Source organism: Saimiri boliviensis, chromosome 4, assembly GCF_048565385.1.
Source record: "Saimiri boliviensis isolate mSaiBol1 chromosome 4, mSaiBol1.pri, whole genome shotgun sequence".
Classification (NCBI taxonomy): domain Eukaryota; kingdom Metazoa; phylum Chordata; class Mammalia; order Primates; family Cebidae; genus Saimiri; species Saimiri boliviensis.
This window is the reverse complement of record NC_133452.1, coordinates 78,958,509-78,971,980: the sequence shown is the minus strand read 5'-3', so window position 1 is coordinate 78,971,980 and position 13,472 is coordinate 78,958,509. Positions and strand designations below refer to the sequence as shown.

Genomic DNA, 13,472 nt, shown 5'->3' with positions numbered 1-13,472 from the left:
TAGTTTGTTTGTTTTGTTTGACACAGGGTTCCACCGTCACCCAGGCTGAAGTGTGGTGGTGCAATCACAGCTCACTGCAGCCTCAACCTCCCAGGCTCAAGTGATCCTCCCACCTCAACCTCCTGAGTAGCTGGGACTACAGGCATGCACCTCCAAGCCCAGCTAAATTCTGTATTTTTTGCCAAGACAGAGTTTTGCATTGTTGTTGACGCTGGACTCAAACCGCTAGGCTCAAGTGATCCAGCCACCTCGGCCTCCCAGAGTGCTGGGATTACAGGCATGAGCTATTGCACCTGGTCAAGTATCATTTTTTGTTTTGTTGTTGTTGATTTTTAAACAGAATGACTACATCACTTAACGGCATCATTAAAACAGCACTTTTTCTCTTTTTTTTTTTTCTTTTTATATTCCTGGAAATTTCAAGAAGCAAAAGAAGATTTTTATACCCATACACTGGTAAGTTTCTCTGTAAACATTATTCCTCAAAAAATACTGAGGAAAGCAATTCCAACTCTGCTGGCAAAACTTGTGAGAAACTAAAAGTAGAACTGTTACTCATTCACCCAATAATTTGTAGTAAGTATTCATCAGCAAAATAACAAAAGACAACTTTAAAGATAGATAAAATCATCTGCTTCCATAATGCTCCCTCCAAAGTTGCAACTAGAAACAATGTTTCCTACCAGGAAAAAGATACAGTACTGACTTTTGTAAGTAATTATTCACTTGGCCAAAGAATAAGAATAAAGCTTTTTGAAAGTTAAGTAAGTTAGACCAAACTGTCATCAATGCCTATGCCTGCAGCGCAGCCAGAAAAAAGCCCACACACCCTGCAGAGACAACTCGGACTATATCTCTCAGGTTCAGCTTCACAGAGGATGTCAGAATGTACGTCTCATCTATTGTAGGCTCCTTGTCTCCCACTGAAATCCAGTAGCCTTCAACCTGGATAAGCCGACCTCCTTTTGGCTCAGGAATAGGCTGAAAGACACAGAAGTTCAAAGAATAACCCACAACTGCAACAACTAAGGCATTCTTTCAGAGTAGGAAAAGAGCTACTTGTTGAACAAGCTGTTCTGGGTACTTTCAACATTGAAACCCATGGGTGAAATACGAACATAAAATTATGAGGAATGAAAACAAAATGGTATTATGTATTGGTTTGAAAGCTGAAATAGAGTAGGTAGGTTTGAGAAAAAATAGTTGGAATCAAAACCATTTATGAATCAGTTCTCTTCTCCCACGTATCAAAATGCCCACTCTTAAGAATTTTGATCAAAAACATGAATTTCATATAAACCATGTTCCAAAAAGAGGGCCAGTGTTGTATTAAGAAAAGAGCTTTTGCACTATTATACTCTGGATCACCTAGAGGACATTAAAAATAAAACTGACTTTCCAGAGCAACCAGTCCATTAAGGATAATATTGTGGTTGATGGCATAACTTTTCTGAGATATGGTGTAAGTTATCAGTTCGATTATACAAATTCCCATTTTTATAAGTAAAAAATGGCTAAATGGTGGTCAAATCTTTAACTACAGAAAAGTACTCTTCTTGAGCATTTGGTCACCAGACTTCAAGCTACAAGTCTAGGCCCTGCTGAGTTGAGTTGAGAAGCAGTCAGGGAAACGGGGAAAGGAGCTTTTTAAGTTTCTATCACACCCTGAGGCACACACACACAAAATGAGCAACTGGAAGAGACTAGTATTTGATTACAATAATGGTAAAAGCAAAACTGAGTCTTCTCAATATTTTTACAATTTGCCACAAGTATTTACGCTTCTATTACTTGTATGATTTTTTGAAAGACTGAGTCCAAAGAAACACCCAAGTCCTAAGGGCTCTCTCTTCCTAATGAATAAGCAATCAACATGTAAACAGGCCAATTTACATGTTGATTGTGAGCCACTTTCTCTCAGCCTCTTTTAGTCACATGCTATTTTGTAATTTCCTGTCAAATCCAAAACGGCTATTGTTTATAACAGTGACCCCACTACTACCCTCCTCAAAAAAGGCCCAACCATCAATCAGAAGGCACAGATTATACCTAACTGTGTAATTAAACTATGTAAATAGTGAAATTATGGTGTACCCATCCAGTGAAATGCTACGTGGCCCTTAGAAGGCATGTCACAATGAACTCTGGTACATAAAACGGAAATAAATACAAGATTCAGTTACGTTAAAAAGGAAAGCTATAGAATATTCTTATGGGTCGGGCATGGTGACTCACACCTGTAATCCAGCACTTTGGAAGGCAAAGGCAGGCAGATCACTTGAGGTCAGAAGTTTAAGACCAGCCTGGCCACCATAGTGCAACCCAGTCTCTATTAAAAACACAAATATTAGCTGGACATGGTGGCGTGCACTTGTAATCCCAGCTACTCCGGAGGCGGAGACATAAGAATCGCTTGACCCAAGGAGGGGGAGGATGCAATTAGCCAAGTTTAAAACAATGCACTCCAGCCTGAGCAAGAGAGCAAGACTATGTCTCTCAAAATATATATATATATGTGTATATATGTGTATATATATATATGTGTGTGTGTGTATATATATATATGTATATGTATATACATATATATATATTTTCTTTATGAGACAGTCTCACATTAAATACATACTAGAATTTACCTCAGTAAATCAACAGACACATATCAAAATTTGGATATGTAAGAAAATAAAATATACACATCATATAATTTATCTGGAAAGGATTATCCACAGTATTTAAATCTCCAAAGAGCATGTTTATTGGAAACTTTCACCACTTAAACATGCATTTCTGTAATATTTAAACTTTTCACAACAGATTACTTTTATAATTAAAATTTTATGTGTTAAAAAAAAAACCAAACAGCTGAAAATTTGGTAATTCGGCCTGTAATGTATAATAAGTCAAAAATAACAAAAGAATATACCTGCTTTAGCAGACTCTTGACAGAGACAATGTGTTGACAGATGAGCTTCTGAACTATTGGGTGTGATGCCCTGTCAAGCTGTGTTAAGAAACCCAAACAAAAACCCTAGAGAGAAAACAAATATGCATAATGCTAAGTGACCTTCTGCAAATAACAACCAAACTTATTTCTGGAACAAAATTTAACCACTTGAGTAATGCTGCTTCCCAACTTTTAAATATAGTAATATTTAAATATAGTAATATACCCTATCTCTATGTATAATTAAAAATAAAAATTTTAAAGATAAAAAGTAAAATATTTAATTTAAAAGGGGAGGGTAGGTCTGGTATGAAGTATTCTGCACGGATATGACCAAAGCACAGGCATCCTGGCATGTGCATCCCTATTCCTTCCTTCCCATGAACCCATCCATCAAGCTCATATTCTGTCAAACAGACTTCAGAAAGACCTCATAGAGTGAGCGCTGAATGTTGCCACATGGATTGGAGGCTGCAAATCGCAGGGCCCGGCACAGAGTCCGAAGGCTGTAGTGAGGTCTATGGCCAGTGCCATCCACCAATTTGGTCCCAGACTCTTTCCGCAAAGCTGTGTAGAAGCTACAAACAGAATAAAGGTCATTTTATTTACTAATAAGTATCCATTATTATCAATTCTCTACAGAAAATCCAAAGGACATTTTTAGATGCAGAAATGGTCATGCTTGCATGCAACTTCCTAGGGCATGAATCAAAATATCTCAGTCTCTTTTAAATCCACTTTTCACATACTAAGAGCTATCTTTCAAAACAACAAAATGAAGATCTATCCATTTCTTTATGGAAACTGGAAAGTGCAATGTGTAATTCTCTAGCAAAAAGGTACTGATGTGAGAAGCACCGGGCATGGTGGCACATGCCTGTAATCCCAGCTACTTGGGAGGCTGAGGCAGGAGAATCACTTGAACTTGGGAGGCGAAGGCTGTGGTGAGCCGACATCGTTGCCATTACACTCCAGCCTTGTTGCCATTACACTCCAGCCTGGACAACAAGAGCAAAAGTCCATCTAAAAAAATTTTTTTAAAAAGAAACTCCATCTCTACTAAAAATACAAAATTAGCTGAACATGGTGGTGCATGCCTGTAATCCCAGCTACTTGGGGGGCTGAGGCAGGAGAATTGCTTGAACCAAGGAGGTGGAGGTTTCAGTGAGCCAAGAAAGATCACGCTGTTGAGCTCCAGCCTGGGCAACAAGAGTGAAACTCCATCTCAAAAAAAAAAAAAAAAAAAAAAAGGTGAGACGCTTCTGTGTTCCAGAGTCTGCTCAAGCTTAAGGGGCATAAAATATTCCTGTGCAATCTAAAATGGGGATGAATAAAGACATGGAAAAAAGAATGCATGGCATTTCAAAAGGCTATGAATATGGCTATAATCAATACTGACAAAATGTTAAAAAGCAGGATACGATGGCCAATACTACTGTCACTACCACACTTTAGAAGTCCAGGTGATGACAGGATGGGAGAAGTTTCAGACTGAAACATGATTTCTGGCATTTTGTGAAATGCATGATCAATTATAACCTCAAGATCAAATGTAACCAAGTAGGCATCACAGATGAAATCCAAGTTCCTGACCAAATGGGCTTTGTCTTGCCTCTTTGCTGTCTAAAAAATACTTTTTCTTTTGTAGAAAGAATCTGTTTTGGAACTGGGTGTTTAATACATGGAACATGTACTACTTATACTATCAGTATTTTATAAGGGCCTCATTTTATCTCCTTATCTCTTTAGATAAAATAAGGCACTTATAAAAGCTTACTTTTAGCATCTGGAATCATAACTATATGTATTTATACTTTTGTCCAAATATTCTTGGCTAACAAAGAGTACTCCAATTTAGGGTGCGGTGTGGAAAACCATTCTGAAGCATTCTAAACAAATGCCTCCCTGACTAATCTATTTAATACAGGATTTCAAGGCCAGGTGCTGTAGCTCATGCCTGTATTCTCAGCACTTTGGGAGGCTACCACTCACAGATAACCTGAATCCAAGAGTTCAAGACCAGCCTGCACAACAAAGCAAAGATCCTGTCTCCAAAAAAAAAAAAAAAAAAAAAAATCAAAAAAGTAATAGAACTCCAACTCTTCATTTTCTTAAACCCTACTGAGCTTTATATGTAATTTCTCTTCACTTATCACAACCTATATTATTCCTCTAGAATTAAAGCTTAATGAGAAGAACCAGGATTTTGTCTGTCTTACTCATAACTATATCACTAGCACCAAGGCACTCAGTAAATATTTGTATTAAGGAAGAGAAAAAACATACAAATACACAGTAAAACATTAATATTACCCTGTTTCAATCCCTTTACATGTTATACTTCTTTCCAGAGAACAGACAAGTTAAGTCACTGGCCCATGATGACACAATTAGTTTCTCATAGAACCAATGCTAGAATTGAGGTTATCTGACACAAAAGATTGCACATTGCCCATATGGCATTAAAAAAAAAAGCAGGATTAACAGTCTCAAATTAAAGCACCAAGCCACACAACTACTCTATTATTTGTTAGGCTAAGCTTCCAATAATTCCAAACCTGATGCAATCAATTATATTAACCCTTTTCTCCCTATATCCCATAGCTAGTATAAATATTGCAAATAGAAAAGTAACCTTCAGCAGGGCATGGTGGCTCATGCCTGTAATCCCAGCACTTTGGGAGGCAAAGGTGAGCAGATCACTGGAGGTCAGAAGCTCGACACTAGCCTAACCAACATGGTGAAACCCCGTCTCTATTAAAAAATACAAAAATTAGCTGGTGTGGTGGCAGGCACCCGTAATCCCAGCTACTTGGGAGGCCATGGCAGGAGAACTGCTTTAACCTGGGAGGCGGAGGTGGCAGTGAGCTGAGATCGCGCCACTGCACTCCAGCCTAGGCGACAAAAGCAAAAAACTCTGTCTTTAAAAAAAAAAAGATAAAGAAAAGAAAGGAAAGTAACCTTCTTCAAGACAGATCAAAATGCAAGCCATGTACATCTCCAAGAATTCAAACTCTCAGCCATGGATATAAAGGTAATTAGGCAAGCATTATCTGAGAGTTTATATATATTCTCATAGGTGGTGATTCATAGCTTTCTATGTAATTTTTTTTGAAAAACCTGAAGGAGTTCATATCAGGTTTCAACTTTACAACAGAATCTAAATAATCATCCTGCCATCAGTTTTCTCAAGTTAGAAAAAATAATACTTATTTGTGTGTGTGCATGAGTAGCACATTTCCATGCTCAGAGAGTTTATAAAGACATACCAAAGGGAACCTACTTTATGATTCCTTGCACTGTATTCTTGTTTACACTCAATCCTTTCAGATAATCTACAATAAGAACCTGTAAGTCTTCTTTGCTTTCCAATTCTTCTACATAAAGTTCTGTGAATCTGTAAGACAATAAATAATAAACACTTTTCAGAAAGTTAATATAACTATGCTGACAATAGAAAACACATGAAACAGAAGAAGCTATGTCAGCTCATTTTTAACTGCTTGTAGTATAAAATGTCTTTCAACCTGAGATAGAAACTGATCATAAAGGATAATGTAACCATTACCAAAAATATATCATTATTGTTTCTTCTACGCAGTAAGTCTTCCATGTATAGTCTTTACAAGAAAAAAGTTACAAAAATAAGAATTAATTATTCTCATTTTCAGGTGTTATGATAATTGCATGCTACAAAAAAGTAAGTGCAACAAAAAACAAGCCCCCTTACCATCGAAAACAAAACAAAATGGTTGAAAAGAAAAGCTTCCGGAAGAAGCTTTTGTTACTTTATAACAAACAGAGAGATCTAATAAAGTTTTAAAGCTATTTCAAAACTCAAAATGAAGTAAATGGTTACCAAAAATAAATCTGGTCATTTATCTTTTCCCAAATGCTACATACATAAAACACCAACAACTAAGTACTTTGTTCATGTCAGTGCTTAGTGATAAAAAATGAAAGAAACTTAAAAGGCCTTTTCAGATTATCATCCTCATCCAAAGAGGACGGTGCTCCTAAAATATACTTATACTGATATATGTTTTCCTGTTATACTGTGAAGCCAAAGAATTATCTGAGAAAGGAAAGACTTTTATTTTCAGCAATATTCATTGTCATACTAGTAACATAAAGGTAAAAATTATCCAGTGCTCTGGAGATTCCCATATGTCTACCACCTGCACAAAGTAGAGGAATATCACAATTCAGGAAATCAAGATTCCTCTATCAGAGGCCAAGAAATTTCAAGCATTGCTCTAAAGTTTGGTTACATTAATATTACGAATCTATAAATAAAGAGAATCTTAAAAAGAAGGCTTGGTCAGGCAAATCGCTTGAGCCCAGTTAAGAGTGCTGCCTGAGCAACATGGCAAAATCCCATCTCTGCTAAAAATACAAAAAAAAAAAAAAAATAGCCAGGTGTGGTGGTATGTGCTGGTAATCCCAGGTATTCAGGAATATGAGGTGGGAGGTGGGAGGACTGCTTGAACCAGGAACTTGCAGTGAGCCAATATCACAGCACTGCACTCCAACCTGGGCAACACAGCAAAGTCTCTAAGAGCCATGTCCTCACCTGTTTCTTATTCCTGGTGGGAGATTTCTTTTGCCTACATCAGTTGCTGGATTCATGCAGGCAAATAAACGGAAGTCAGGATGCCGAACCAGTGGCTCTGTAAGAGAAAGTTATAAATTCTCAACAAAGGGAAGATTAACTCCACAGAACCCCAGGTGCTGGTTGTTCACACCGTCCTTGTCTTCTCTAAAACCCCCCTGAAATCACTTTCCAGGCCTATATATATAACCTAATCTTATACTGCAGTCTTTGGTGGTATATGTATTCACGGTTATCTTTTTTTTTTTTTTGAGACGGAGTTTCGCTCTTGTTACTCAGGCTGGAGTGCAATGGCGCGATCTCGGCTCACCGCAACCTCCGCCTCCTGGGTTCAGGCAATTCTCCTGCCTCAGCCTCCGGAGTAGCTGGGATTACAGGCACGTGCCACCGTGCCCAGCTAATTTTTTGTATTTTTAGTAGAGATGGGGTTTCACCATGTTGGCCAGGATGGTCTCGATCTCTTGACCTCTTGATCCACCCGCCTCGGCCTCCCAAAGTGCTGGGATTACAGGCTTGAGCTACCGCATCCGGCCCACGGTTATCTTTTATCAACTATTCACCTGTTATTTTGTAAGTGTGTTTATTATCCATAACCCAAACACCTTGTCAAATTATATTCTTCTTCTTTACATTCCCCATACCAAAACAATTCAATGAACTTTGAGGAAAACTAGTATCTAAGAAATGAACAAATTCCATTGGGTGGCCCATGTCATCCTTCTAACCAAAATAAATAAATAAATAATCACTCTAAAGTGGCCATAGGGCTCGACACCACGTCAAATCCCAAGAGATTCAAGTGCTACCTGTGTCTCCTCGATCCAGCAACACTAGGGATCCAGAGGATCCTTCAAGCAAACCACTCAGACATTCTAGTATTTCTGGAGCAGCCAGGTTAATCTCATCCAACAAGATCCACTCTCCTTTCTTTACAGCCTGAGCTAATGTACCCTAGAAGAAGATAAAATAAAATGTTAAGAATTTGTGTCAAATAAAGGCACACTTGCCAAGAACAGTTATGCAAGCAGGGTTAGAAATAGAGGCAGGGGGTAATCTTTCCCACTTGATGGGCCTATACCTTAACTGCCCATTGGCTGACAGCAGACAGTTAAAGAGTTAAGGCCAAGTTAATTTTTTAAATGTCCAAAAGGGTCAAGGGAACATCTCTGGGCCTAACAGAAAGATGCAATGAACTAAATCCTTTAATTATGTGGATGTTCATGCAAATAGCTTACATTGTAGTCATGTGTTTAAAGGCACCCAAAGGCAATTAAAACTCAAAATAAATATAGGGTCAGGCTATACCAAGATTAGACAAATGTGTTTCGTGCTTGTCATACACAGCCTTTCACACCTGCTGAATGTCAAAATGAATCGTCCCCTGGCTTTAGTACACTAGTGTTATCTCTTCAAATTCTATATCCTAGAGCAATAAAAACAAATCTAATCATCTACTCAGTTGACATAACATCAAAAACTATTTTACAATTATTAAGCTGCTTTATACTTTTGTAAAAAATGCTCATCCTAACAACAAATCTACTATGAATTTAATTGAAAAACATAAAACAGAAGAAACATATTAACTCCAGTGTATTACTAAGTCATAAAACATAAGCCTTGTTTTGAGAACACAACAATTTAACTGGTTGTTTTAGAATAATCCTATTAAGAATCATTCTGATGACCAAATTTCCCACACCCACAACTTACGGTGGGGTAGCCCTTCTTTGTTACTAAAACACCATCAAGTAAGACTCCCACTTCCTCTAGGGCTTCATCTAAGGACTGTCACAGAAACAAATTTTTTTTAAATGCCCAAGTCAGAAATATTTGACCAAATTGATCCTTCCTACAGTGTCACAGGACAGCAAACAGTAGAGACGTCCATGACTTGGGATTAAAATTAGAGCACTAAAGTGAACAGCTCCAAATTCCTCTCTCACATTCACACACTCCCCGGGGACACACATGGCAAGAGAAAGACTATAGAGTTCACTAGTTGTTATCAATTGTATCTTTAAAAATAATAATAGATACAGCAATTTCGTTTCTGGGTACTTCCCCCCCCAAAAAATATGAAAACAGTACATCGAAGGGATGGATGCCTGCATTCCCATGCTCATTCCCACTATGCACAAATAGCCAAGATAAAGAATCAACCTATGTTTCCATCAACAGATAAAGAGAATCTTGTATATATACAGATATACAAACAATGGAATCTTAGCTTGAAAAAATAAATAAATTTTGTCATTTGCTACGACATAAACAGAAACAGAAAACATTATTTTAAGTGAAACTGGTGAAGAAAGACAAGTATCGCATGCTCTCACTTATATGTGAAATTTAAAATAATAGAACTCAAAGAAGCAGCCAGCAGAATGGTGGAGTTAGCAGAGGCTAGGAGAGTTGGGGAGTATGGAGTAATGAAGGTACAAAGCCTTAATTAGACAGAAAAAATAAACTTTCTTTCCTTTGAGATACATATTGCACAGCATGGTGACCATGTTGTAGATAGTAAATAATGAGTTGTACATTTCAAAATTACTAAGGCGGTACATTTCAAATATTCTCACCCCAAAAAATGGTATTTGAGGTGATGAATGTTAATTAGCTTTAGTTATTCCACTGTATTCATAAATCATAACATCATTTTGTACCTCATAAATATATACAATTATAATTCATCAATTTATACTTTTAAAATTTATATTTAAATAATGATATTGCTCATTAAGACCTTATAATTGCCATAATTACCATGAAGAATATTTTTCAAAATTTTCCCCCAAAAGCATTATTTCATTAAGACAATACAAAACAGTAACCTGCCTAAAACATTATGTTTCGCATCAAATCAACATTCCTATAAGCTAAATCACGAAAACAGAAATACCTCTACAAATGCAAACAATAAGGTATTTTCAGTCATTTTCATCTGTTGTTGGGCATGGTTGAGTCTGAGACCAAATGCTTCCCATTTCTCTTTTATGAGTAACCCTAGGAAAGAATAAAGACAAGAATCTAACACACATTTTGAGTTGTAATATATACAACTCTTAAACATAATACAATTAACAAAACACTACTTCCAAAAACTTACATAATGGTAACTAAATGCAAGACATAACACGAATTAGCTCACGTGTATGCATATATATGTATTAATTATCTCATTTATGCCTCACACAATCCTCAGGACTAGTTCTTATTCCTGCTTTACAGATAAGGAACCATAAAGAAGTAAACTAAAGTAGCAAAAGCCTCTTGGCTATGGAATCCAGCTCCTTAGAAACGAGCTTTTTCTGAAGAAATGAGCCTTACTGACTAAATAGTACTTGCACATCAGCATTACCAGTCATCTGTTTTTGCAGAAAACATATGAAGAATGGGGGCACAATACTTCATAATTAGTCATTCTGTCAAGTCCTAGAAAGCTCCAATTTGTACTCTTCCCCAAAACCCTTCATCTGTTCACTGAAGCCCAGCCTCATGCCCTCCCCCACTGCATCCTGGGTCACATACTTACCAGTTTCACTCTCTTTTCCATCCTTGTTAACAGCAGACTTGTGTACATGCTGCATTAGTTTCAGGAGATCATGCCACCGTTTCTGTCTGTAACAGGTCTGAATGTGCCCCAAGAAGGTAAAGTTTTGTTTCTTGGAAAATGTCTGGGCAAAAAGCTCCTCAAATGCCTCCCGTAAGGGTAGCCAAATAAGCCTATGGTCCACCGGTTTATAACTGAAACCGACACAGGTAAATGTGATTCACAAACTTCAGAAGTTAACAGAAGTTAGAAAGCATGGTTCAGAAAATAGGACTAGGTCTCAGATTTCATTTAATCAAAGTCAGAAATACTACTGAAATATTTAAAATCTACACTACAGTTTTAAATTGTAATCTGTTTTCCCCCATTTGAAGGGCCTATAATGAAGGTAAAAATGATTATCAAATTAACAGTGCTATGAAAAAAACTAGCTTAGCCTGGCTACTCACACTGGTAACCCCAGCACTTTGGGACACTGAGGCAGGAAGATCACTTGAGCCCTGGAGTTCAAACCCAGCCCAGGCAACATGGCAAAACCCTGTCTCTACAAAAAAATATAACAATTAGTTAGGCATAGTAGCACACACCTGCAGTCCCAGCTACTTGGAAGGGTGAAGCAGGAGCCTTGAGCCAGGAGGTGGAGGTTGCAGTGAGCCAAGAACACACCACTGCACTCCAGCCTGGGCAAAAGAGCCAGACCCTATCTCAAAAAAATAAAATAAAATAAAATAAAAATTTAAAGCCCTACTTGAATAGTAAAATTCACATCATTTATTTTCCCAACATGTCTAAATAATCATGTATAGGGCATAATAAGAAACTATCCATATTTAATTAAGCTCGACTAAAATCTGAGGAATAATAAATATATGAAATTGATTTATTTATGTAAATTAAACCCAGCCCACACATTATCAATTAGGAAAAGGGTAGGAGAGAGCAACAATTTGTGCTACCTCCCTGGCAAAAGCTCCAATAAAGCCTTATCCGAGAAAACTTTTTTTTTTTTTTTTTTTTTGACGGAGTTTCGCTCTTGTTACCCAGGCTGGAGTGTAATGGCATGATCTCGGCTCACCGCAACCTCCGCCTCCTGGGTTCAGGCAATTCTCCTGCCTCAGCCTCCTGAGTAGCTGGGATTACAGGCACGCACCACCATGCCCAGCTAATGTTTTGTACTTTTAGTAGAGACGGAGTTTCACCATGTTGACCAGGATGGTCTCGATCTCTTAACCTCGTGATCCACCTGCCTTGGCCTCTCAAAGTGCTGGGATTACAGGCTTGAGACACGGCGCCCGGCCTGAAAACTCTTCTTCTATTGCACCTGTGGTTGTTAACACTAAAAAAACAGTATTTCTTCCCTCAAGCAATAAACACAAACATAAGAAAAAAATTTTAAGCCACTCTTACCCTCCAAGCAAGTCTGCGGTATCACTTTGTTGATTCATATTGACAACCCTCAAACGGTGGCCTTTTATAAAGAAAGTACAAATGAGTTACTCCAATAATTTAAAGACCAATAATATCCAGTGTGCTCAAGGCAGTAGAATATAGCATGGGGCTTTTTTATTATTTGAGAGAAAGTCTTGTTCTGTCACCAAGGCTGGAGTGCAGTGGCCCAATCATGGCTCGAATTCCTGGGCTCAAGTGATCCTTCTGTCTCAGCTTCCCAAGCAGCTGGGACTATATATAGGAACATACCACCACACTCGGCTAATTTTTGTATTTTTTTTGTAGAGACAGGGTCTCACGATGTTGCCAGGCTGGTCTTAAACTCCTGGGCTCAAGCGACCCTCCTGCCTCCAGATCCAAAAGTGCTAGGATTACAGGCATGAGCGAGCCACCGTGCTCGGTAATAAGGTAAATTTTCAAATGTGCATTTGCTCTGAATCATGAGAGCCTAGAAGTTGGAGACCAACCTGGGCAACACAGTGAGACCTCATCTCTACAAAAAAACTTAAAAAATCAGCCAGGTGTGGTGACACACGCCTGTAGTCTCAGCTCTCTGGGAGGCGATGGTAGGGATCACCTGAGCCTGTGAAGTCAAGGCTGCAGTGAGCTGTGAGTTCGCCACTGCGTTCCAACCTGAGCAACAACAGAGTACGACCCTGTCTCAAAAAGAATAAATAAAAATAAAAATAAGAAATGAAGTATTCTGTTTTTAAAAGTTTTCCAATTTGCTTAACTAAATGCAATATGTAGCATATAATACCCTATTTTGTTTTAAAACAAAACAAAATCTATACATATATATATGTATTTGCATAGGCAAAGATTAGAAATGAAATAATTTAATAATAATCTGTTAAAAGTAGTTATTTCCAGGCAAAGAGACTACATGTGGACTGTTGGCACTTGTTAAATTCTGT

At 37.8% G+C, this 13,472-nt stretch overlaps 1 protein-coding gene across 2 annotated transcripts in view; it reads right to left on the bottom strand.

The window, feature by feature from the left end:
• MDN1 (midasin AAA ATPase 1) overlaps nt 1-13,472 on the bottom strand; it is a 183,287-nt gene that overhangs the window by 108,955 nt on the left and 60,860 nt on the right. For both annotated transcript variants that reach the window (XM_074397695.1, XM_074397696.1), the window contains exons 15-23: nt 12,514-12,574; nt 11,089-11,300; nt 10,456-10,559; nt 8,363-8,507; nt 7,518-7,614; nt 6,228-6,341; nt 3,375-3,522; nt 2,924-3,028; nt 830-981 (exon numbers count right to left, since the gene is read on the bottom strand). In XM_074397695.1, coding sequence (XP_074253796.1) covers nt 830-981; nt 2,924-3,028; nt 3,375-3,522; nt 6,228-6,341; nt 7,518-7,614; nt 8,363-8,507; nt 10,456-10,559; nt 11,089-11,300; nt 12,514-12,574 — 1,138 coding nt within the window. The remainder of the gene's footprint in view (nt 1-829; nt 982-2,923; nt 3,029-3,374; nt 3,523-6,227; nt 6,342-7,517; nt 7,615-8,362; nt 8,508-10,455; nt 10,560-11,088; nt 11,301-12,513; nt 12,575-13,472) is intronic.